The sequence below is a fragment of the Pristis pectinata genome, chromosome 19 (genome assembly GCF_009764475.1).
Source record: "Pristis pectinata isolate sPriPec2 chromosome 19, sPriPec2.1.pri, whole genome shotgun sequence".
Taxonomy (NCBI): Eukaryota; Metazoa; Chordata; class Chondrichthyes; order Rhinopristiformes; family Pristidae; genus Pristis; species Pristis pectinata.
In genome coordinates, this window is record NC_067423.1 from 33,951,474 (window position 1) to 33,978,406 (window position 26,933).

The 26,933-nt window shown below is 36.7% G+C and overlaps 1 protein-coding gene across 1 annotated transcript in view; it reads right to left on the reverse strand.

The window, feature by feature from the left end:
- Positions 1–4,000: 4,000 nt before the first annotated feature.
- cwf19l1 (CWF19 like cell cycle control factor 1) overlaps positions 4,001–26,933 on the reverse strand; it is a 29,161-nt gene continuing 6,228 nt past the window's right edge. Inside the window, exons 3-14 of the mRNA XM_052033884.1 lie at positions 26,801–26,885; positions 25,118–25,219; positions 24,727–24,941; positions 22,702–22,820; positions 21,540–21,624; positions 19,922–20,062; positions 15,900–16,005; positions 14,432–14,511; positions 12,824–13,033; positions 12,145–12,264; positions 8,859–8,956; positions 4,001–5,301 (exon numbers count right to left, since the gene is read on the reverse strand). Coding sequence (XP_051889844.1) covers positions 5,157–5,301; positions 8,859–8,956; positions 12,145–12,264; positions 12,824–13,033; positions 14,432–14,511; positions 15,900–16,005; positions 19,922–20,062; positions 21,540–21,624; positions 22,702–22,820; positions 24,727–24,941; positions 25,118–25,219; positions 26,801–26,885 — 1,506 coding nt within the window. The 3' untranslated portion in view covers positions 4,001–5,156. The remainder of the gene's footprint in view (positions 5,302–8,858; positions 8,957–12,144; positions 12,265–12,823; positions 13,034–14,431; positions 14,512–15,899; positions 16,006–19,921; positions 20,063–21,539; positions 21,625–22,701; positions 22,821–24,726; positions 24,942–25,117; positions 25,220–26,800; positions 26,886–26,933) is intronic.

The following is a 26,933-nucleotide window of genomic DNA, read 5'->3' on the forward strand; positions in this document are numbered from 1 at the left end:
TAATTATTGCCATTCACCCAGACACATGGAGAAGGTGGCAGTGAGCTGTTGCAGTCCTTCTAGGTGAAGGTAATCCCACAATACTGTGGGTTACGGAGTTCTGAGGTTTAGAATCAGCAACAATAAAAGAATGAGGGAGAAAAAGTGATATATTTCCAAGTCATGATGATACGGAACTTACAGAGGAACCTACAGGTGGTCCCCATACATCTGTGGTCCTTGTCCTTCTTGGTGGTGGAGGTCATGGGTTTGGAAAGTACTGCTGAAGTAGCCTTGGTGACTAACTGCAGTATATCACGTAGATGGTACAGACTGCAGCTGTTCTCTACTTTTGGTCGAGGGAATGAACGGATGGTGGATAGGATACTGGTCAAATGGGCTGCTTTGCCTTGGATAGTGTTAAGTTTCTTGAGTGTTTTTGGAGCTGCCCTCATCCAGGCAAGTAAGAAAGTATTCAAGCTCCTGTCTTGTCTCTTGTGGAAAGGTTTTGTGCATCAGGAGGAGAGTCACTTGTGAGCTGTCGCTGTTTACTCTTCATGGATGTAACAAAAGAAACAATAGAGACACATCTCCAGCAGATTATCCTACAAGAACCTCTACTTTTTAAGGCAACAGGTAATTTAAAGTCATTTTGATGCTCACATTTTGAATTACCCAACAAATTAAACACATAATTTATAAAGAAATGTGGTAATTAACTACTAATTATGATATGCTGTTTAATTTTTATTAAGCAATTTAGTGGTATGTATTCAAAAAACATGAATCTTTATATTGTGTAAATGTGGGTTGCTTTTATGATTCATCCCAATATATAAATGAACTTCTGATGCCACCTAGTGGTGTGGCTTCATCAGTAATAAAATTAATAGGATGTAGATTACAACAAGAAAAATGTAGATTACACCCTCAGGTCATTTATTCATTTTCCACTAAATGGACATTTTAAGATTCATTTAATGAAGGCAGATGTTAAAGTTTTAATCATCATCAAGTTTAATATGTGGTTACCATCTAGCCAAAATATACCTTGTTCAAAACTTTTGCAGTGTTTGAGCCATTGACACCCGTCATCTTCACACTTACACCGAGAACTTGAACGTTAAAATGTCACAATTTGTTAGTTATTCCTCTTGCCAAGGCAGTGCTCCAAAGAGAATTCTGTTAAACTACAGCACTAGAATGTCACTATATGCTACTGGGAGGCACTGTCATTGTTTACCCATCGGGTCATTGTTTACCCATCATATCACTCAGCGCTTTTAAACAACGAGATGGATCGTGTTGACAGGGAGCTGGTGGTTTCATTGAACACATATGTCATTGAGTTCTGGATCGATGCACTTGTGCATTGCAGCATGGAAGATGCTGGAGATTAGGTGTTGACACATCTAATCTCCTGCTCTACCCCTGGCCTCACCATAAAGTTCAGGAGCTTACTGAGCCGGGGACTCAGGTACCAACTCATATCTGGTCCCATCAGCTTTTACACCAACCATATGTAGCATACCTAGCATTTATTTCTCAGTACACTTATGTGCATATTTTAAATTAATTAATAGTACTTTAATGTGCATTAAGTATATTTTTTCTTTCTCTATGAATAATTATTAATTTTATAATTACTTAAATCAATTTCAGCTTGTGCTGTTATATCAGAGACATTTAAAATCATTGATACAGGCCTATGACAGCACAAGCCAAGGTCCATCAGGACATTGCTTCACCCTCTTCCTCTCACCTCTTTATATTGGCTATCTCCCCTCTACTCTTTCAGTCCAGATGAAGGGTCTCAACCTGAAGCATTGGCTGTCCATTTCCCTACAATAGATGCTACCTGACCCATTGAGTTCCTCCAGCAGTTTGCTTTTTGCTTCAGCATGTGTTGGTTTGCAGCCTGGACACCAATTTGCTGATAGAACTGAGGTCTTGAAGTTGTTGTCAGCCTCAAGGCTAGGGAATGAGAGCAGGTAATAGTTCAGATTAAGTGCAATCCAGTCCACTCCACTCCTGATTACATCTTTTTCCTACTAACTGAAATTTCTAATGTTCAAAAAAAGGCTTCAAACAAAAATTAGAAAGGAATATTTCATAATACATGATTAAATGTTTTCATTTTTTGTGCTTTCCAATGCAAGAACAACATAGCTATGAATTTTGTCCATTTTATTTAATATTCTAAAATCAAATTAGATTCTCTGATTTGTGAAGTGCTTTTATATCAGGAACGTGTTTTGATAAATAACGACATTGCTGAAGCTTGTTATATATACCCATTGAAAAAAAAAGGGAGGAATCAAAAGGATGGCAAGCAGTTTGATGGAAGTGGGAAATGTGAAATAAAGAAAATTAATGTTCATTAGAAAGAAAAAATATAGAGCGAGGAGCAGATAGATGCAGATGGAGTATGCATGGAGAGAACAGGTTGGAAAGGATAGGAATGGTGGGATTCTACCTTATAGCAGCCTTAAAATAGAATTATGGAATGTCATGGCACGGGAAGGTGATTATATTGAGTCATGATGGATAAAGGAGCAGTTCTGGAGGAAAAAATAGAGGAATGTGTGTAAAAAAAGAACTTCTTTACACAGTGTAGACTTGCTACCCGCAAGGCTTTTGGAAACAGAATATATCAAAGATTTCAAGAGGAAATTGGATAGGCAGTTGCAGGAGTGTATCTTGAATGGACTTTTGGGAAAGAGTGGGGGAATAGATTACACCATAGGGAGCAGCATTGGCATGATAGGCTGAATGGCCTCTTTCTATACCATGCCATGTTATTTCCTAGCTCTCAGTTTAGAATCCTGTACGTCACAGCTTTTCAAATGCTCATTCAAGCACTTTTTAAAACATGGTGAAGCTTTTAGCTTCTACCACCCTTTCAGGCAATAGGTTCCAGATACCAGTTGAATACGGTGTTACAAAAAAATTCCTCTACTCCCCTCTAATCTTTCTACCAACTTTATTAAATCCATATTCCTTAGATATTGCCCACTCTGCTAAGGAAAACAGGTCATTTCTGTTTTCTTTGTTTAGGCTTTCATAGTCATAATCAATCCTCCAGGTCTCTTTCATTCCAAGAAAACCACCCCAGCCTGGACAGTCTTTCCTTGTAACTTTAAAATTCTTCAGTCTTGACAACACATTTGCAAATCTGTTCTGCACCCTCTCCAGTGCGTTCATATTTCTCTTGTAGTATGGTGACAGAGCTCTACACAATATTCCAGCTCTTGCTCCACCCCTTCCCTCCACCATTTCATTCTGGCTCTCTCGCCCTTTCTTTCCAGTCCTGATGAAAGGTCTCAACCCAAAACATCAACTGTCCATTTGCCTCTATAGATGCTGCCTAACCTGCTGAGTTCCTCCATTGCCTCTGTTGTATTGTACAATATTCCAGCTGCAGCCCAAAAGTTCTAATTGGACCTCTGTGCTCAGCAGAACCCATGATTTCTCCCCCCCCCCCCAAGAGAGGTTCATGAGTATTTGGAGCTCTCTACTCCAGAAAAAATAGTGGAATCAGTGTCTTTGAATAGTTTTAATTAAGAGTCATAAGATACTTGATAATCAAGGGGTTGAATGATAGATGGGAATGTGGAGTTGAGGTTACCATAAAAGCAGCCAGGATCTTATTAAATGAAGGAACAAGCTTGAGTGACCCAGCAGCCTATAACCTATAATTTGCATATCCAGTGGTGCAGCACTTTCTCAACATTGCATTTAAGTATCAGACTTGACTTTTGTGCTCAAGTCTCTGGTGTGGGATTTGAACTCAAATCTTCTGATTCAAGAAAACACTATCAATTGAGGTATGGCTGATACAACTGTTTTAGAACCAGATTTTATTTTTTTGAAAACTTTTCATTTAAAAATAAATGGTATTGCTTTGATGTACCTTTGCATATGAAGATTCGCAAACCTACTACTATCCCCATGACACCCTAACGCACTTTAAGGTTGGAACTGCTATCCATAGTACATGAACATTGTAACAATTATACAACCAATGGCAATCAAAATAATAATTCATCATGTGGCAGTTGCTATAGAAAAACAACCAAGAGTCAGTACCATAGGTACCTATTTTCTTTCTGATCCCTTCAACATTAAATTCAAGTTGTATTCTTGCAGGTAATTTTAGTGCTAACACTTGCACTGTATACTGGTGGTAAATAGGTCGGGATATCTTCATTGAAGTTGGATTATCATTTGAACAATGCATCACCTACTAGATTAGAGATCACAAAGGAACAAGTGGTTCCCATCGATGTATATGGAAAAAAAACACCTGATCAATTTCAGTTTTTACATGTGACTATTTGATTTGGATTTAATGTGTCTATCCTTAACTTATATGAGCAATGAAAGCATGTTCCATTCTTTCACTCTATTTCAAGTCCATTTTTGGAATGCAATATATTTTTTCATGTAAACAGTAAAAATGAATGTCATATTATAGTTATGTGTGGATAACATTCAAACATTTCTCCAATATGTTACAAACATTAGTGGTGAGCAAATTAACACTGGCTATTAGAGCTATATAGAGATCCATCAAATGAAAAATCATGGGAAATCTGCTCAAACATAACATACACCATGCACACATAACATACAGCACACACACAGATAGTAGCACTGATCCTGGAAAATAAATCACTAATGGATTTTTATTACATCAAAATTACAAGAGGAAAATACACCAGTGAATCTACTGCACAAAGTGTAAACATACTCCCTAAAAAACTAATTTGTTTCATTAAAAAATTGTAAAAATACATCCAAATATCACTTACGTAAAACTGCAATTTCCAGAATCACATTAAGCCAATAATTTCAAATGACAGCTTTTAAAAACAGTTCCATAGAATTATTTATATTAGTAAACACACAAGGTGCTGAATTCTGAAAAGAAACTACAGTTGTAAAGCTCATTTAGGAAAAATGAGATTCACCTTTATTATATTTTACAAACTGACCTTTGATATACACAATTGCTCTCAAAGTCAACTATAACAGCACATGTATAGTTCTGTGATTGAAAATATATCTGTATCAAAGTTATAGCACCTGGAATAATTCCTCTCAAATGGGTAAATTTCAGAGAAACATTGACCAATGTTGTTGAAAGCATTCACAATAAACAAGATAAATCCAATTTAATCAAGCAAGGAAAAATCATATGGTTGAAAACCCTCTCTGAAAGTCTTGGCAAATCCTTCTTCATCTTCTCGGCTATATTTACATTCTCGCCAATTTGCTTTATCAGGTATATTCAGAACAGCTTCACTTGCCAAAACTTCCCTGTGGGAAATTCAGAAAACATTAAGTACTCTAACATTGTTCAACCGGTAAATTCTTAAAGATATCACTAGTCAATGTTGTGTAATGTGTTAAGAGAGTGCACAACAAAATATGCCACAATTATTGTCACATGGCTATCTACAAGATACAAGTCTCCATAAAAACACAAAGCCAATTAATAATTATAAATCTGCATAAATACATACACATTTACTTTTCTTTAAATTCATGCTTTGCTACAATCAAACAATAATTTTCTTCTTTCTGATTGGACCCCACTATATCAGGATCCTTTGTAAAAAAAAGGGCACTTTTTGTTTTAATTGCGAGACTTCACATCTGCACATTTCAAGTGGAACGATTTTACACAAAAAAAAACGGTACAGGAGTCCTGAAAATGGATATGTAAACAATCCTACCTATCATCTCTCCTCTATCATCTCCCTTCTCATGCAATCTGCTATCAAACAAACTTTAGTTTTCAGTAGATTGACAATGTATTTTGATACTGCAAACAGTAGGCTTCTGAACAGTCCCTTCAACAGCTGAGAAGCTTGTATTATTTAAAACAAAAATCACACAGAACTTATTGCTAAACACTCAAAAAAAAGAATTCCCTTAAAGTCTGCACCTTGCCTCCAATACAGATTCTGCAGCAATTGGGTAAAATAGAAATAATTCAATTGTTTTATTGAGGTTCTTTTAAACTAGTGGTGTCCACAATGGCTCTTTAATTCCCAAGCAACTCAGTTCTATGCACCTATATATCTTGCTTACATTTTTATTAAGCCTTTATTTTTTGGAGCTCAAATGTTCAGAAATTACCATTGCTAGTGATGTTACATATAAATTACGATCAATGACATTTCACTTTTGGTCTTTTTCAGTTCAAGGGCATGTTAAAAATTCTCCCACAGAAAATACTTGATGTTGGGTAAGGAATTTGAAAATTCAGTTTCTAAACATGAACAAAAAAAAAGACAAATTTCAATCACTGAGAGCGCAGCTCTATTGATATATACCACTCCAAATAAGATTTCCGTTTTTTCCCAAATAATTTATTAGCAATAGAAATTTTGGACACATGCATAGTTGTCATAGTTACCAATAGCATTACATTACGCAGAAACACTAAAATCTTGTTTGGGCTAGTATTACATGTAGGTTATGAAATAACTAATTACACTGGATGCATAAACACATATTACTCCTATCCTTGAAACTAATATTAAATGGCACAACAGGCTTGTGGAGTCAAGTAGCCACTTGTGGTCCTCATTCATATTTTCATCTGCAAGCTTACAATATGTTGGTCTTTATTGCAAGTGGATTTGAGTGGGGAGTTACTGAAATTATGTAGGGTGCTGTTGAGATTGCACCTGGAATATTATGAACCAGTTTGATATGCATGCTCAATAAAGGCCACAATTATGATGGAATAGGGGTATTGTCCTAAAAGGGAGATTATACAGATTGAGCCTATATTCTCTATAATTTATAATACTCAGTATACAAAATTCCTGTAGGATTTGTCAGTTTAATGCAGGAATGTCATTTCCTCTGATTGGGGTGATTAAAACAAGGGGTCAGCCATTCAGGACTGGGATGCAAAAAATTCTCTACAGCTAGAGTATGGTGAATCTTTGACATTCTCTACCCAAAAGGATCATCAAGGATAACTGTTTTCTCTCTCCCCATTCAGATGAAGTTCGCATACCTGAAATATTAACTGTTTCTCTTTCCATAGATAATGCCCAACCTGCTAAGTGTTTCCTACATTTTGTGTTATTTCAGGGCAATGGAGGCTCAGTCAGAGTACATTCAAGACAAAAGATTGATGCACTTTGAAGTCAAAAGGATACAAATTTTGTACAAGTGGCACCAAGGTAAAACGATTTTACTGAATGGCAAAGCAGGAGTCAGAGACCAAATGACTATTCCTGCTTTTATTCCTTTTGTTCTTTTGATGTAGGTAACGATTCAGCTTTATCATGATTTACCTTAGTGAATCACAAAGTCTGTTTCCCAGTGGTATCCCCATCACACCCCCAAACACTGCAACATTAACCCACACTAGCTCTTACTACTCATGGTTTTGGTACGTTTTGAATATGTCCTTCAATGCATTCTGCATAAATTGGAATTCAAACCCAGATGACAAGCTTAAAATAAATGTGCAGTAGGGATCAGTTTCAAAACTGGAATGAAAAATATACTTGTAAAATTTAAAGAATATTGTTTTTAATAGGCATGGGAAAATTTAAAAACCGTAAAAGCTGATTTAACTATGAAAAGATGGCAGTTATGATCCTCTTATTAAAACTGGTAAGTGAAGCAACAAAAATAAAGCAATGTCAGATTGAACTAAGAATTTTATTCAAAACAAATGGGAAAGACCTGTTTGATATCTGTTCTCTTAGGAATTACACAGGCAATTAAATATGTGCTGTTCATGCTTCTAAATCTAATCTGTGCTTGGTATAAACTGGTTGGGTTATGGTTGGAAAATATAAAATTATGCAGTCAGAAAAGATAACAATCTCTTCCAAGTCATTGACTTAAGATTGCAGTCAATTGGAAGAGTTGTCTACAACAGACAACTCTACCAAATAAGGAAAACTGATTTATGGCACTTCAATGGTCTGAATATTACAAAAAAAACATTAGTTCCTTGTATAAATGTTTGGAACTTCAGGACTCTGAGCAAGTACTTCATTTACACAACAAATTCATCATGAAGATCTATACCAGGATGGACTGAGCGCAAGGATAACTTTCCAGTGCCTTCAATGCAAGAGAATGTCACGATAAAATTGGAATAAATTAATACTTAGTTTAAGCTCAAACAATATGTATTTAAGCATTGTAGGTTTTCTTTACATTTTTAAAAATTGAGTCTTAAGTTGATTGAATAGCTTTTGAAATGTTCATAAACATTTGGGGTTTTCTCCCAGCAGGCCAAAGAGGCACAGTTTAACTGGCTGCTTCAGCTTTTGTTCAAGTATTGGGCTCATACAGCACCAAGCCCTCAGCCCACCCTGTGCTCCCATTGTATCCTGGAAGATCTGCCAGCATGCAAGACCTTGCTACATGGGCTTAAGTCAGCTAGGGAAGCACTCGAGGCAAATCTGGGCTGAGGCCAGTCACCGACAGCTTGTTACTGACCTTAAATTCTGGACAAGTAAGTTTAAATTGCCTTAGGCACTTTGCTGTCTGAAGTCAAATCTACCACCATCAAGGAAAATGCAATTGTCTTAACATACCCAATCCACCCATTCTATCTTGTTTTATTGAAGCGATTCTGCTCTTTTCAGGCTTTTTTCATGCACATTCATGGTAGATTTCTTTGTGGGTTTCATTTGACATCGTCCAGGTTACATTTGAGATCATATTCCACTGCAATTAATTGTTATTTTCCACAAAACATTCATAGATTTGGGCTTGAATCCACTCTTGTACCTCATGATGAGGGACGTCCAGATTCAGTTGAAGTACATTAAGCAACATACACCCACCAAAACCATAGATACTCAAGACTGACCATCTACTCATCTTACCTTCCAAACTGCAAAGGAAATTGTTTCTTTATTCGGTAGAATAACTTCTCGCCACTGTCCAGTTCAACATAGAAATATGCTGATCCAGGTTGAATTATCTGGAAAACAAAACAAAAATAGATGTACTTCTTAAAAAAAACACTGCAAACAGATATTTTCCCCAATAACTTTTAACATTATAGTCTATATTTATAGGCCCAAACAATGACTTTAGACAAAAAGTGGGAATTTGATAAATGGTGAATCAAACATTTCATCACTAAAGCCCTTCTCTAACTAATGCAGATTGATGGCTGCAGCAGCCCTTAATGAAATAAAACTGCAGCCAATTCATAACACTAAAAAGCTCATGTATGATCTTTATCAAGGCTGCTGCTTTTAAATATAGACGTGACAGGAAATTGCAAAGGGATTTGTCGGAATTTTACAATCACTACTGAACTGGACGTAGGTGTGCTCAGTTATAGATTCTAGTACAAAGTGAAATTTAATCACATATACACATAGGTTATGATTAAAGATTTATTTTTATAAACAAATTAACAAAAGCTGTTATTACTCCTATACCACCCAAAACACCACAATAAATGATGCCCAGGCTTCTGGCCTCCTCTTCTCCCCCCATTAAATCCCACAATTTATGCTTGCATAAATACGGCGTAGGTGTCATGTCCTTCAGCTACCAATATTCACGGATCTTTAGGAAACATTAGCTGCGTACACAAATCCAGCATTAACATTCCACAAAAGGTGGTGACAATGAGTTTTACAAAGCCACAGGTGCATTAGCCACAAATCAGTGATCTGCTATTTGCACCTTTCAGGACTGGTTACCGACATGACCTACAAGCATCATTCTGAAACAGCTGCAATAATATTTGTTGCAGGTTTCTAAGAAAATAAAATCATGGCCATCTTCCAATAATTGTCATAACTTTTTCCATGACTACATATACAAGCTCACAAATATTCATAGCATGCTTTCAAAGCTAGACTAAGAAAATAAAAATGCAGACGCTAGGGAATTTTTTTTTAAAAAACTTACCAGATATTATAGTTACTTAGAAACAATTCCCAAAATGACAAAGAAAGTAAAACACTAAACCATGTGTTATATACACTTAAAAAAATATTTTAATTGATTCCATTTCCTTGTCTTTTTTTTAAAAAGGCACAAATAGCCAGGGTCAGAGGAATAGAAATCAAGGAAAGAGATTGGGGTGGAGAGAAAAGTTGACAGTAGGGGCCAAATGTCTGAATGGAGTTTACAATGATATAAAAGGTTCAAAGTATTGTTTGTGAAAATCAAAATACTGCAAATCTAAAATACAGAAAATGCTGGAAATACTCAGCAGGTCAGGCCTCATCTGTGGGAAGAGAAACAGAGTTGACATTTCAGGTTGAAGACCCTTCATTAGAATGGCAAAGGAGAAAAAAAGAAGCTCATTCAGCTGCAGGAGGGGAATACCTCTGATAGGGTAAAACCAGGGTAACTGTAAACAAGGTTATCTGGCTAATGAAAGTTAGAATATAGACAAAAGAATATGAAAAAAAAATTTAGAAGTTGCAAAATGTAGTGCAAGAAGACATGCTCAGCAGGTCAAGCTGGGCATGTCCTCCACTCCCAGAATAAAAAAAAGGGAATAAAAACAAACAAGCTCAGCCAATATCACAGATGGACCTCTGATTCAAGTTGCCTGAAGTTGTAGAATTCAACATCAAGCCCAGAAGGCTGCAATGTCCCCAGACAGAAGATGAGGTGCTGTTCCTCAAGCTTGCATTGGGCCTCTCTGTATAGTACAGGAGGCCACAGACCGATAGGTCAGAGTGGAAGTGGGATGGACAATTAAAATGGCAGGCAATGGGAAGCTCAGGATCGCCCAGCAGACTGAATGTAAGTGATCACCCTTTCTGCCTTTGGTTTCTCCGATGTAGAGACCACCACACTGTGAACACAGCTTCACCTGGAAAGGCAGTTTAGGTCCCTGGATGATGGGAAGAGAAGGGAAGGGTGAAAGTACAAGTGTTGCATTGCCTGTGGTTACAAGGGAAAGTGCTGTAAGAAGGCAGGTGGTTGGTGGGAATGGAAGAGTTGGAAGGAGAATGGCGCCTGTGAAATGCTTAAAGTGGAAGAGCAGGGAAGATGTGTTTGGTGGTGGAATCTCTTTGAAGGTGGTCACATGGTTAGTGAAATGAGCTTGAATAGCCACTAAAAACATTAGAGTCCAATGCAAGGCTAGGTCATAATCAGACAGTGATGCAGCACAGAAGCAGGGCTTTCAGGCCACCAAGTCTGCACTGACCATCAAGCACCTATTTTTACACTAATCCAACCCCAACCCATTTTATTGACATTTTGAATAAGCTGTCCCTCAGTGCATATTGTATACACCGGAATTCAACCTGAGATTTTACAGTGGCCAATTAACCTACCAATCCTCACACCTCTGGGATGAGAGAGCAAACAGGAGCACTTGCAAGGAAACCCATGCGCTCACAAGGAAAACATGAGAACTCCACACAGACAGTACTGGAGGTCAGGATTGAACCTGGGTCACTGGAGCTGTGAAGCAGCAGCTCTACTAACTGCACCATTGTGTCATTCTTTGTTTTGCTGCTAGTACAAGAGAAGGTTGTGTTAGATAGACCACAGTATAACTAGAGTCTGGACCCAGCACTGGTTTACCATGCATGGACGTAAATTAAAAAAGCAAAGTAAATAGGGTTAGAAAGCTGTAGGCCACATAGCCACTTGTGATTTTGACGTTGTGGATGGATAGACTGGTGTAGCTGAGGTTGTTCTCCTTGGAAGAGGGAAGGTCGAGGGGATCTAAAAGAGACATTTAAAACTATGAGGTCTCTGGATAAAAGAAAAACTGTTCCACTGATGAATTAGTCAAGAACCAGAGGACACAGAATGAAGGCGATTAATAGAACTAAAAAAAGTGACATGAGAAATTTAATTTGTGTGTGGCTGGGATTAGAAAAGCACTGCCAGCAGGAGTAGGGGAGTCAGATCCAATTTTTCCCAAGTCTCATAAACCTACCCATAAAAGAATTTAAGTTCTATATCTCACCACTATGTATTTACCCACCATCTGAACAGGGGCTCTCCAAACCTTTATAGTAAAGACTTTCTGAAAACTATGGTGAAGTTTTGATGGATCAGTTACTTTATCCTACATATTAAGTCCAATCTAATTCTCTGTGAGAAATAAGATTTGTTGTATTTAACTTGAATATTTTGGGATCTGTTCTCAGGTTCACAAAGGTCCCCCAAACTCACTTGCTTGAGATCAGAATGTTCAGGGATTTCCAAGAGCTCCATCTGTTGTTCCTCTGCTTGTACAATATAAGCCTCTTTAATTTCATCAGTAGTACAACACTGAAATGGGACAGGAACCACCTGAATGGAAATGAAAGGAAATCGCATTCTTCAATAAAACTCATAGCAAATGTTGAAAAATCAGATATTTATACAAAAGGATACGTGTTCCAATTTATCCACCAACTAATCTAGTGTCAGGAAAAAAAGTACATCATTGGGACCTTGTTCCCTCAGGAAAGCTTGTCATCATACCAGACAGAAAATATCTGGGATTATTTCAGACTTAAACTAATGAAATAAAATGTACGAGCTGAAAAAGCTAAAGTTAAAGGAATATGCTGACTTGGCATTCCTTTACTGCAAATTTTTGTCCTCAATATTATTATATGTGGTGACTTTAGGATTGATCTGGTACTTTCAAAACCAATCAAGTTAAGAGCAACCACAACAGCTGTACAGTAAATACTTTCAAAAAGTACTTAAACATTCAAATAGCTACAGTTGATTCAAATTTTAAAACACTACAGGTGCAGCTTTTTTTTTAAAAATGAAAGCAGGCTTACTTAATGTATAAACAATTATTATTTTACAAGAGTAACAAAGCTTTATTCAAATATTTGAAGTGACTGGAAATTACCTGTAGCTGCAAGTGTTGACTTCTGTAGTTCCTTTCAAACATTACAAACCTTTTTCCAATGCTCTTGTAAAACTTCTTCAAAGCCAATTTACACTTCTCTACTTCTTCAATGACTTCTGAAGGAAGCTCTACCACTGACTGATAATGTCCAATGGGCAAAATAAGTACATGATCAGGGGATAAGCCACCTTTGGCAAGGGCAATATAACACTAAAAAAAATATTAAAATGTACTATTAATGATACATGTAGTTGCTAGAATATAGTTAACTATGTAGATTTCTATGCAAACAGAATTATCCTACACATAGATGGTAAAGAATGCATGAAAAAGCTATGCACAAGTAATTTTATTGTGCAAGTGTCCATTATGTAGTAGTGAATGTTTTTCTCCCCCCAGACACAACTAGCATCCCTTTAAGAACAATTCCAATAGCAGAAATACAAATAGAAAGCAAGTGGGATGGTAAAGATGCCATGAAAGAAAATGCGACCAAGTAAACCAATGAATATCTTAAAACATTTGTAGTAAAAGCCTTGAACATTAGTTTCTCTGATGATTAGCCATAGACATATACAACACTTTTATACAATTATACTGCACTTAGCCAAACTACCAACAGTATTGAACAACTGAGTTTTTAAAAACATTTCCATATTTAAAAAAATACTTAGTCCTCATCATCTATCGATTTGCTTCCAAAAAAGTGGCAATATTTGCGCATATGAAGAAACATATCTGCAAGTGCTCTGTACAGATGCCAACCAACCTCAAAGCCAGCAGAAGTATCAAACCCCGCCATCTTGCTCCCAGCAACCCTCTCCTTCTCAGCCTCCGTTTCCTAGGGCAACAGGTGTTGGCCCCAAGGAAAGACCAGATGTCACACTCCTTACCACCCCTCCCCAAAACATCACCAGCATTTAAGGGTTTGAGCACCACATAATCCTCCTCAAGATGATGTACATTTCAAGATTATATTAAAGACATGTGCAATTTTATGATATTTATATGTTATTTGTTAACTAGCATCATTTCCTTTTAGGCGTTTAAACCTTTTAATGTTTATTAAGCTGTGTTAATAATTTTAGAATATTCTGGAGCACATTTATGTTTATTTGGAGAGTGTATTGGGTAGATAGGAGAGGGCCTTAGTGGTACCTGCAGTTTTTTTGTTTTCTTTAGTAAGTTCATGGCTCTAAACATTATAGATAACGAGGACTTAGTGCGCATTACTTTAAAGAACTCTCTGCAGGGTCCACTTGTTGTGGAATCAAAGCAGTTTAAACCATCAGCAGCATGGGCAGCCCAAAGCCACAATTTTATTTTCTAATTGGTAGTCTATACTAGTATGTCAAGTGCCAAGTTTACATACAGCCTGAAGAGCTGATGAATACTACTACCAGATGCAAGGTCTCAGCAAATTAGGTTGTATTTTACCTGACTGTATAGTTAGAGACCAAGTGTTGGCCTTGGCAACACATGCAGGAAATTTCAAAATGGCAAGTACTCTAGTAATTAACTGTTATGTTTATAATGTTTTTTGTTTCATTGGCAGCCAACCTCAAAAGATTCGGGCAAAGGGCATTGAAGGAAATATGTAACACTTACATGTGTACCGATACTGATTATCAGGTGCTTTTCTACCTCAGGACTAGCAAGGCAGAACCAGCAAGGGCTTGTTGGCTTAGCTAAAAGAAGAAATAAATGGGAAGTTTAACATGGCTACATTAAGAACACATGCAAAATGTATACAGAGGGGGTTTAGAAACTCGGAATAACTGACATCTTAAAGTAATAAAGCATACATAATAGGCTTTATGAATTATACCATAATTCAGAGTGTTGCAATATTTTTATCCCTTCCCAATCGTCCAATCGTTCTTCACCATCCTAATTATTTATCCATTTAAGAAAGTAAAAAATTCAGTGTGTATGGATAACCATCCTCAGAGCACTATGGCTATAGATTGCAATGAAGAACTTCTCTGTGCAACACTCTTTCCTGTGATTACAGGAACAATGAAGCCAAAAGGATTTTAAAAAGCACTTATACCCAAGTGCTGTATTGCATGTCACTTAATTTCCATGTTGATCAGAATGAAGAAAGAGTACATATCCTCCTGCTGCAACATTATGAAGCTGCAGCTAAGCTAGTAACCATTACCACTATAGGAAATGTGGTTCACAGGTCAAAAACATCTGGCTTTGGAGATTAAAGGAACATTAAAAATATTATTCTCCCATCAAACTCTATATTTTCCTGTTTAAAAACATGATGCAAGATTTCCCAATCCAACAGGAACTACATCCTTATCCACAAAGGTATGATATTAAGGATCAATGAAGTCAAATCACAAAAATTAGCTGAAAAGAGGGCAACATTTTGCACTGAGGGAATATGTGAAGAACCATAAAAGACAACAGAATTACTGGAATTTCTCAACTGTCAACTATTCTGGCTTTGGCACTGTTCAAGCTCTGGCTTCCTTCCTCAATTCAAATAGCAATTAGTGCTTTAGCATTGCATTATTCCTGTGCCATCAATCTGGTCCTTTCAGATATCATATTATGCAATTGCCCTTGTTTAAAAAAAATGCTTTTTACCATACAAGCTGCTCAAAGTCTTAATCAATTGATCATTGAATTGACAGAGCCTCAGACTAAGCTGCAAATTCAGTAAGCAATTTGGCTCAGCTATTCCTCTTAGAACTTTTTGGCATCCTTGTTCTTTTGGATTAACTAAAAACTGGGATTTCTCTTTATGATTTAATTAGGGACATCACAAGTTACAGGGGTAAATACTCAATGCTTAATTTTCAATGGTGTAGACTGTAGAAAATGTTTGAAAGAAATACACAGATTTCCATCACTGCCAATAGATGAGGTGAAAGTAAAAGTTAATACTTTTAAAAGATTTTCCAACTTTTAAAAAAAACATTAGCCTCTCATTAGTGGAACATTATGTTATGCACAAGAGATACAAATATTAAAGTCTTAACATTTTACTTAGTCGTTAATGTTCCTGATTGGAATAGGGAAGAATAGGCTTCAGCTCAAGGTCAAAATTTACACCTACGTGGCTTTCGGGGCTGTTTTGATTGATGAGATGGAGGTCCTCCTTCTCCAGAGGATCTTTTCTTTCCCTCTCGTTTGCTCAAGTCAAAGAAGAACTGAGCATCCTCCTATAAAATTATAATAACAACTACTGAGCAATAAAAATAACAAGTTTAAAATACACGAACAAGAAGAAATCAATAGATAGGAAGCTTTTACAGAAAAGAAATGACATGAGTCAGTAGAGTTCATTTAGTCTTCCCAATCCTATCTTATGCCCTTCATTTTGCTCAGAGGCAGAGAAATCCAAAGATTCACCACACTCTAATGTCTCTTTATTTCAGTTCCAAATGGCTTACTTTGTGCTTCCAGACTGATCTCTAGTCCAAGATTCCTCAGCCAGGGGAAATATCTACCTTATCAAGCCCTTTGAGAATTTTGTATGTTTCAGCGAGGTTACCTTTCTTCTAAACTCTACAGAATAGAGGCTTAGTCTAACTAATCTCTCCTCAAATATCAGACCTGCCATCTCGGGTACAATCTGGTATATTTTCAAGTATACCCTTACCTAAAAATGAAACCAAAACAGTGAATGCTTCCTCTGGTGTGGTGTCGTCAGGGCCCTATATAATTGCAGCAAACCATCTTCTCATATTCCCATCCTTTTGGAATAAAGGGAAGCACACCATTTCCTTTCCTAGTTGGCTGCTGTATCTACACGTTAGCCTTCAGTGATGTGTAAAGGGCACCCAGGTCACTTGAACAATGTCATCCCCAATCATTCACCACATAAAACAACACAGTATTTTTATTTTTTTTCTACTGAAGTGGATAACCTCATTTTTTTTCCACATTATACTCCATCTGACCCATTGTTTCCTACTCAGCAAGTCTAATCTTCTTGTAGTGTCTTTACATTCTCATCCCTACTTACGTTCTCACTTAGTTTCCTGCCAGCAGCAAACTTATAAGTATTATATTTGATTCCCTCAGCCAAATCACTGATATAGATTGTGAACAGTGGAAGCCCAAGCACTGAATCCTGTGATACCACATTAATCACAGCCTGCTAACCCAAGAAAGATCCTTTTATTCCTACTGTTTTCTATCAGTTAACTAACTCTCAGTTTCTGCTTGTATATTACTCAATTCCTTTGTGCATCGACCTCTTTGCGGGACCTTAAAAGCCTTCTGAAAATTGAAAAAAACCCACACCCATTGGTTTCCCCATATCAATACTACTAGATATATCCTCAAGGAGCTACAATAAATTACTCAAGCACGATTTCCCCTTTTCTTAACTCAATGCTCAGTGTTCAATATTATTTTCTACTTGTCTTGAGATCACACACTTTACAATAAATTCCAGCATTTTCCCTATTACTAACGTCAGGCTACCACATCACTAATTCCTTGTTTTTCTACCTTTATCCATTCTTGCATAGTAGTAGGATCACATTTCCTGCACTCTAATCTTCAAGAATCATTCCAGAATCTTTAGCATTTTGGTTTCAACAAATATATCCAGCTGCTTAATTATTACAGAAAATTATAAAATCTCCTTAACCCAAGCTTTAGGAAATAAAATTCCACTTTTGATGTCTTTTTTCACAAATATAGGCTCTAATCCGAAGACACATCAAGAGAGCACTAGCCACAGAATTTGTAAAACATTAATTGGCCCTTATCGTCTTTCTATTATGTAGCCTCCACTTTACCAAATTACAAGATGGGTCTTGATTTTTTTTTTAAAGAACTCTTATTGCTCATGTCACATTTTGAAACTCCAAATTTATTACATCCATTGCATTCCAATGGATCTTATAAATAAGCAGCACGTTCATCTGAACTCTCTGAATAAACAATTTTCTCCAACAGCATTGATTAACACAGCACTATTATTTATCATGCAAATAAAAATATTTTCCATGTATTAATTTGGTTCCATTTCTAATGAGCTTTTCAAAAACTAATTTGGTGTCAAAAGAGGGATTAAAAGAGAGAGCCATTACAGAGACTTGGCTGTCACAAGGGCAGGAATGGTTACTGGACATTCTGGGGTTTAGATATTTCAAAAGGGACAGGGAGGTAAAAGAGGCAGGGAGTAGCATTGCTAATCAAGGATAGAGGAATAGATAGAGTAGACAGAGTAGACAGCCAGAGCCTCTTTCCCAGGGCACCAATACTCAATACAAGAGGGCATGGCTTTAAAGTAATGGGTGGGAAATTCAAGGGAGATGTCCGAGGGAGGTTTTTCACCCAGAGTGGTTGGTGCATGGAATGCGCTGCCTGGGGTGGTGGTGGAGGCAGATATGTTGGTCAAGTTCAAGAGATTGTTAGATAAGCATATGGAGGAATTTAAAATAGGGGGATATGTGGGAGGAAGGGGTTAGATAGTCTTAGGCGTGGTTTAGAGGTTGGCACAACATGGTGGGCCGAAGGGCTTGTATTGTGCTGTATTGTTCTATGGTATCACAGCTGAAGAAAGGGAAGACGTCCTGGAGGGATCGTCTACTGAGTCAGTTTGGGTGGAGGAAATGGAAGGGTGGGTTGGTAAGTTTGCAGATGACACAAAAGTTGGTGGTGTTGTGGATAGTGTAGAAGGCTGTCAAGGGTTACAATGAGACATTGATAGGATGCAAAGCTGGGCTGAGAAGTGGCAGATAGCCTTCAACCCAGAAAAGTGTGAAGTGATTCACTTTGGAAGGTCAAATTTGAAGGCAGAATACAGGGTTAATGGCAGGATTCTTAGCAGTGTGGAGGAACAGAGGGATCTTGGGGTCCAAATCCACCGATCTCACAAAGTTGCTGTGCAAGTTGATAGGGTTTTTAAGAAGGCTATTGGTGCGGGGGATTGAATCCAAGAGCCGCGATGTAATGTTGCAGCTCCATAAAACCCTAGTTAGATCACACTTAGAGTATTGTGTTCAGTTCTGGTTGCTCCACTATAGGAAGGATGTGGATGCTTTAGAAAGGATGCAGAGAAAATTTACCAGGATGCTGCTTGGATTGGAGAGCATGTCTTATGAGGATAAATTGAGTGAGCTAGGGCTTTTCTCTTTGGAGCAAAGGAGGATGAGAGGTGACCTGATAGAGGTGTACTGATGTATAGATCGAGTGGACAGCCAGAGATTTTTTCCCCAGCATGGAAATGGCTAACACAATGGGGCATAATGTTAAGGTGACCGGAGGAAAGTACAGGGGGGATAACAGAAGCAAGTTTCTTTTACTACACAGAGAGTGGTGGGTGCGTGGAACACGCTGCCAGGGGTGCTGGTAGAGGCAAATACATTAGGGACATTTAAGAGACTCTTAGATAGGCACATGGATGATAGAAAAATGGAGGGGCACATTGGAAGGAATGGTTAGACTTATCTTAGAGTAGGTTAAAAGGTCGGCACAAAATTGCACACTGAAGGGCCTGTACTGTGCTGTAATGTTCAATGTTCAATGTTCCAAACTTACCAGCTGTTTGCTCAAATATTTCTTTATAATAACAGGGAAAAAAAAATCAGTGTATTAACAGTGACAGAGAAAAATGCCAATAATGATATCAAAGATCTAACCAGATGAAATAATGGAATTTCCCATCTGCACACAAAAGCAAATGACATTTGAGCAAGTTGAGAACAATTTTATTTCAAAGTTCACAAAAGTATGTAAGCTATTATGATGCTTGAATATATAGCAATATATAACCATACGGACAAAGAATATATAGACTTGGGGCTCTGAGGATGAGAAAGGTTTTAATTGCCATTAAAATAGGGATCACATTACACTGCCAAGAAGTTGTTTTCTAGACCACAAACAACTAAATGCTTATTGTCTTTCAGGGCCTGCGAGAGAGGAAACAAACTCAAAGCTTAAGTTCTGACAAAGGATTGTAGACCTGAAGCATTGACTATTTCTCTTGCCACAGATGCTGCCTGACATGCTGAGTTTTTCCCTAGCATTTTTTATTTTTGTTTAAGCTCAAAACTAGTTAATAGAAATTTTTTTATTAGAATTAAATGCGAAGAAAGGTTTTCCATATATACTTACAGATGCAGATTCCCCCAATTTTGTTCTTTGAAATTCCTTGGCCATTTTCTTGTATGGACTTTCCGTGACATCTTGAGGTTGTTTCACTAATTCGGTTGGATCCATGGAACTTATGGGTATGATATTAAATGCATACAAGTACTGTGAAAGTAAAAATAAACAAGTAATATGTTAATATACTTCTGAGCATATATAACCAATAGATCAAATGGGTCACACAAAAAAAAAACAGTAATTTAAACTGGAACTTATTCTAGCAATATTTTAAAATTTTGTACAGTGATTTCTTACTAGTAAGTACTTTTAAGGATGCATCTATCATCCACACCATCCTTGTTTTTAATGTCACGCCTCAGCAACTGCAACTCTCTAAACTGATTAATTGCCTCACAGAGGCTCTTTTCATGCTTACGCAAATGATCAAGTGACAAATTCTTCCTTAGCTTGACTAAAACCCATCAGTTTCCCGATTATTGCCAATAGGATCATTATTTTCAGCTTTGCACGGACGAGCCCATGACTCCTAGTTTGTGAAAACTAAATCACATTGCAAATGGAGAATAATTTCAACAGTTCTTCCAATGATTAAATTTAACCGAACCAAAAGATTCTGAGAGGTGGCAGTGAAGAAATAAACATGGGTTTGTTTAAACAGCAATTATTTATTACAAGTTTTAGATACAATTGAGATTTCACATGTAGTTTGAGTTTTAATAAAAGGAAATAACATTTATCACTTTGCTCATCTATTCAGGTCACTTTATTGAATTAGCCACTCTTATTTAAGATTTCTGGAAACAAACTTCCACACTTAAATGTAATTATTTGTCATATATTTTTACGCCAAATGCTGGAGGGCATCAGCTCACAAGATAAAGGGCCGGTCATTTAAAACTAAGACACAAATTTCTTCTCAGGGTGCTGAAAGCTATATTATTATAACTATTTTAAGTGGCGGTGAATAGATATTTGATAGGTTGAGGAACAGAGGAGTATGGAGAAATGGCACAGAAGAGGAGCTGAGGCCAGCATAGATCAGCCATGATCATATTAAATAGTGGGGCAGGCTAGAAGAGCCTGATAGCCTACCCCTGCTCCTATTTTCTTGTGTACCCCTCCCCACAAAGTCCCCCTGTTCATTAACATTCCATGGGGCCCTTCCATTTATTGTGTACTTTTTAAAAAAATATTTATTTATGCTTGTTGTTTGCCTTCCTAAGATACATCACCTCATAATGTCAGGATTAAATTCCATTTGTCATTGCTCTGCCCAACTTTCCAGCTGATCAAACTTAATCAAGCTTTCTATATCCTAAATGACACCATAATTACAGAATAAACAGCCCTGAAATTGCACCGAGTATATGCTTAATGAGTATATCTGAAGTTCCTCTCCACTATTTAAATTAATCCAAAATAAATGAGTTATACCACTGCTAAAAGAACAGAATCTATTTTAGACAAGTTTATTATTAGAATCAAACGAGATTATATATGCACTAATTTAGAAAAACAATAGGAAATGAACTTGATGAAAACATTCAAAATGTAAATGATAATGCAGATATGTTCTGTCAAAGTTTAATTGTGCTGGTAATTCAGGACCGAGTTTACTTGCCTTTTTCTTACTAGAATTGCTGATATTTGCCAGTGCTATGAACCTGGTGACGTGCTGTGCATTTTCCTGTAGTATCACATGGTTTCTAAGTTTAAGAAAAACAAAATGTCAATTTAATTACTTTAAGTAATATGCACAGTAAACTCCAATTCTAAGTCATACAGTCCAACATGTTTTTGAATTCAAGCAATCCTGTTTGCAGCTTGCTATGTTGGTTCATGTACTACAAGTTTTGTTTGGACTAGAGAAGAAAAAGGACCAGTCATTCCATCCCATCATCCAGTGACCTATAATGTACAAAAGCTCTGACAGATGGTTCAAGGTCAAAATCAGACATGGCTGCATTAATCCTACAGTGTAAACCTGCAGCAATGCTCTGACATTTAAAATATTCATTTAGCTGAGAGACCTGTATTATTTTACTTCAGGTGGCGATATACCAGGCTATTTATCTTTAAGGATATACACCGTACATCAGGACAACCTTCTTTTTGAATAAAATTTGCAGATTACCATTTGTAGCCAAAATACTAATTTTATGGCTCAAGTTTATGCTTAAACTAGTTTACATATTAACAAATGTAAAACTGTCCATGATGCATTACAATTGACTATGCTTTAGAATGTAACAATATTTTCCCCTGCCTTTGTCCTACAGTTTTTCTATGTTTATTTGATGCAGTTTTACTATCGAGACTTGGGTTTAATCAAAAATTATACTCATGTGCAAGAATTTCTAATCTATTACCTTTGAATAACCCAACTTTAAATAACTTAAAATAATTTAGAAACTCATATCTAATAATTCCCCCAGCACCAAATGTCTAATGGTAGTTCAGTACCATTCTCAATCTTGGTTGGCAGGAAGTCAAATGCAGCCAGCCATTGTACATCCTTTAAACATTAGGGTAGATATATTGCAAGAATCTTTAATTAAATAACTACATCACAATTCAATGTAATAAAATTTATGAGAAGAATCCTTTCCTTCCCAAACAGCCCCAAAAGCAGAAATAATTTCATAAAATACTGCAATATAGAAGTTACAAGGTTCTCCTAGCTCTGACAAAAAAAAAATTCAGATGTGCAAGTGATAAATGCAGGAAAGCAACCATAATTAATATAGGGATTGACAAGTAGAACATTGAATAAGTGACGATACCTGTAAGGTAATCTTTCATAATTAGCTCCTTCCAATGCAGCAAAATGATATCTGGGTTTTAAGGTAGATGCAAGATCTGCTACGACAACAGAGCCACATAATTTTGTATCAACATCTTCCTGTCAAAGATATTGACATGGTTAGTCGGACATTTTTCACAATAATGCTACATTATATTGACAATTTCTAACATTTGTATTAAAATGTTTAAATTATTTCAATTTAGTTTCAAATGTAACCCCAGAAAGGGGAAAAACTGGAAGGACATGAAAAAAAGTCATCACTTGCCACAGTAAAACCATGATAATCTAGCATGCTCGGGACTTTGGTGGTGCCAGATCAGCAGGTTTTCCAGACTATTGAAGTGTTATTCTTATTAAAATTACAACACACTTTAAATTCACCCTGTTTTTTAAAAAAAAAGATGTTGCACTATATTATAAAAACACATTCTCGTAAACCTGGTAAGTATTAGGGGAGTGTCGGAAACATCGTATCCGAGCCAAACGCCGAACCCATCAGCATTTATGAATAGTCAGTCACGCAGCACAGAAACAGGCTCTTCGGCCCACCATGTCTAAGCTGACCATTAAATACCTATCTATACCAACCCCATTTACCCACTTGACTTTTCAAGTGCTTATCCAAATGCTTCTTAAATGTTGTGAGAGAGACTATTTAAATTAGCCACCACCAACAAATCAATGTTGACTATCCTCAAGTTTACATTAATGCTGTGCCTCAATTTTCTTTTCCACTAATTTTCCTACCTCTGACATTACACTAACCGGCCTATAATTACTTGGCTTATCACTGCTGTCCTTCTCAAATGAAAGTATCATGTTTGCTGTGATCCAGTCAACTGGAACCTCACCTACAGTCAGTGAAGATTTAAATATCTCTGCCCCAGTTGTTACCTCCCTTGGCTCCCATTGCAGCCTGGGATACACCTCATCAAGTCCTGAGGATTTATCCAGCTTTATGCCAGCTAAAACATCTAAAACTTCCGACTTAATCTTAACAAGCTCTCCAGAATTTCACCATTCCAACTGAAATGTTTTTTTCATTAGCAAATGCATATGAAAAGCATTCATTCAAGACCATACCCCATGCACAGATTGCCGTTTTGGTCCCTGAAGATCCCCTGGTTACAGCCTTGCTCTTAACATCCTTTCAAAATGCCTTGCAAATTTCCTTAATCTTATCTTCTAGTGCTATTTTATGGTTCCTTAATTTTTGTTTCTACTTCTATACTCCTAGAGGGTCTCCCCCATTTTTAGCACTCTATGCTTACAATGCTTCCTCTTTTCATAATAGGTAGATATATATACACATACATACACACATATATATAAAAATCAAACCTTCAATATCCAGGGTTCCCTGGTCTTGCCATCCTTACCCTTCACCTTTACAGGAATACTTTGGCCCCAAGTTCTCACTATTTCACTTTTCAAAGACTCCCATTTCCCAAATGTAGATTTACCTACAAATAGCTATTCCCAGTCGATATTTTCCAGATCTTGCAAAATGATACTGAAATCGGCTTTCTCCCAATTCAGACACTTGATTTCCAGATTTATCTTTATCCCTTTCCAAGGCTACTTTGAAACTTAACAAATCATGGTCACTACCCCCAAAGTGTTCAGCCACTAACTCTTCAGCCATTTGCTCAGCTTCATTGACTAGGATAACATGTAGTAGGATTCTCTCACTTGAAGAGCCTTCTTAGACATCGTCCCTCATTATCAGAATTTTATTGTAGGTATGCAATTTTCCTTAAACTTGGACTTAAGCCATTAGAAACATTCACAAATATAAAAGTAATTCTTACCATGTTGTAGACTAAATACTTTTTATGTTTTTTAATAAAGTAATTTATAAATATATTCTAAAATTACTAGTCAGCACTTCTATGAAAATACTTAAGTACATAAATACAATAAATATTTTGTCAATCTGCCTATTTCAATTTTCAGCTCCTTTTAAAAACAATTTTATAACATCTGATGGTAATAAACTGACCAGACTGTTTCCATAACGCCATACTCCTTTTGGCCACTGTGATGTCAGTAGGATATCCACACCCTTGAATTTGGAGCTAGCAGTTAATGACGTCTTTAACGTTGTCACATCATTAGAGGTAAAGCAGTAAGCAGGTGCAGGATCATTCTGGGCTTCTGTACCACTCAAGTAAGCAACTTGTAAACCTGACGCTCCTGTAAAAATACCTTTCCGACCTATAGGAGTGCAATATACCAACAATGAAGAAACATCCTACCAATTTGCATTAAAAACATTCAGTATGACTTTTGAAACCAAACATCAGTTCACCGGATCATAAAATACTAAACACTGTAAAGCATGCACACTACCATAACATGGACAATTCAACCTAAAAGAATATGAAACATACCTAAATATGTAATGTTCTCTGCCAATTCACATCCATCTATAGTAGGGAAATATTTTGTGGTTTCTTGAGCATTGGCACCCAATACACAAGTTTGTATTGGAGCTGGAAAAAAAAATCCATACATGTCAAAAAAGCATGATCCAAAAGAAAGCATTTTTTAAAAAAATTGTACAGGGAAGGAAATTCATATCTACCCAGTTTCTGCATTTTGTTCGATAATCTAACAGTAAAATGTTAAACAATAAGTTAAATGTATTAAAAAACAGGAATAGAAATCACATTGGGAGTGTGGTAAATTCATAGCAGCTTCTACAATACAGATTAGTGATGTAGCCAAGCAAACTTTACTCACTCTTACTACCAAATTGCACTTCTTAGTAGTAATTCCTTCCACCTTATTTTGATGTTACAAAAGTATTTATCTCAGCTATATGAACTTATCTGTCCCAGAATTTGCTGTCAGCAACAAGGTACCCACCCTCACAGCTGACCCACTGAAAAGAGTCTGGATTTGTCTGGTGTAGTTCGCTGAAGAAAAATGTGGTCTAAAGTGGGGTTCAACCCCCACAGCAAGGTCCTTCACTGAGGTAGGGGATTCTGCAGCATTATAGAATCATGCTCTGGATACCACTGCACTCCTCATAAGACTCACAAAAAAATACTGAAAAAAAGTGAGCTGTATCCCATGGATTAACAGTTGTCATGCCATCAAAAATCAATGTTTATAAGTACACAAATTAACAAATATTCTAACCCCTCACAGCTATTTCCCTTCTTTAAAGTCATGCAGAAGCTGCCTCTAACAATTCAAAATGCTGCAGAAGGGTTCCTCATCATAGCTGTTACACACATAATTGCCAACAAGTCTTCAAAGTTTTAGACTTGGAAGCTGCCAAAGGACAAAAACAACTTTCCACATTTCACTTTTCCCTTTATTTCGACAGTCCATCACATTTACAGCCAGAGTCATAGAGAGATATAGCACAGAAACAGGTCCTTCAGCTCAGGTCCACACTGACCATCAACCACTCGCTTACACTAATCCGACATTGATCTTTTTTTTATTCTCATCACATTCTCATCAACTCCCCCAGTAAGATAATGGTATACAAGAAAATATACAACAGTTCTGTCATTTAGGTTTCAAATGGCAATGTCACCATACTCTCTTGGTTATTCAAATCTGCATCAGGATGAAAATCATCCACAAATATTAATGCATCTTCTGTTTTCAAAGACTTCCAAGTTCCACAATATAGCCCCCAATATTAATAGCATACTAATTGGTGTTAACACAATATATCTGTATTGGGAAGTTTTCTTAATATTTTGGCCTGAACAGATTTCAAGCAGCTGTGGCACTTTCACGTTAATAAGATGCAAAGAGTTTATTAAACAGCTGAATAACAACCAAAAAATTGTCCTAAATCAGACTGTAAAAATTAGCAGACAAAATTGAAGTGTTAACAATTACTGTACCTTAGAAAAGCATGCTGTTTATTGAACAAGTCTGCATGAGATGGCCAAGATAATTAATGCACTGCAAGCACCACATTTGTTACAAAGTTCTTTGATAAAAATATCTATTGTTAACAGATGGCTACCTATGACAAGCACAAGTGGAGTGAATTAAATTTGCAACACCAAATGATTATTAAAATATATAAATAGCTACTAATTTACCTTTCTTGGCTCCAGATTTATATTCAGCCCATTCTGATTCTGCCTCTTCTGTTGTTCCGAAGAAGTTTCCTACACATAGTAGTAGCTACAAATATAAAAATGAACAAAATAATAAAAAATTATTTCCCCCATC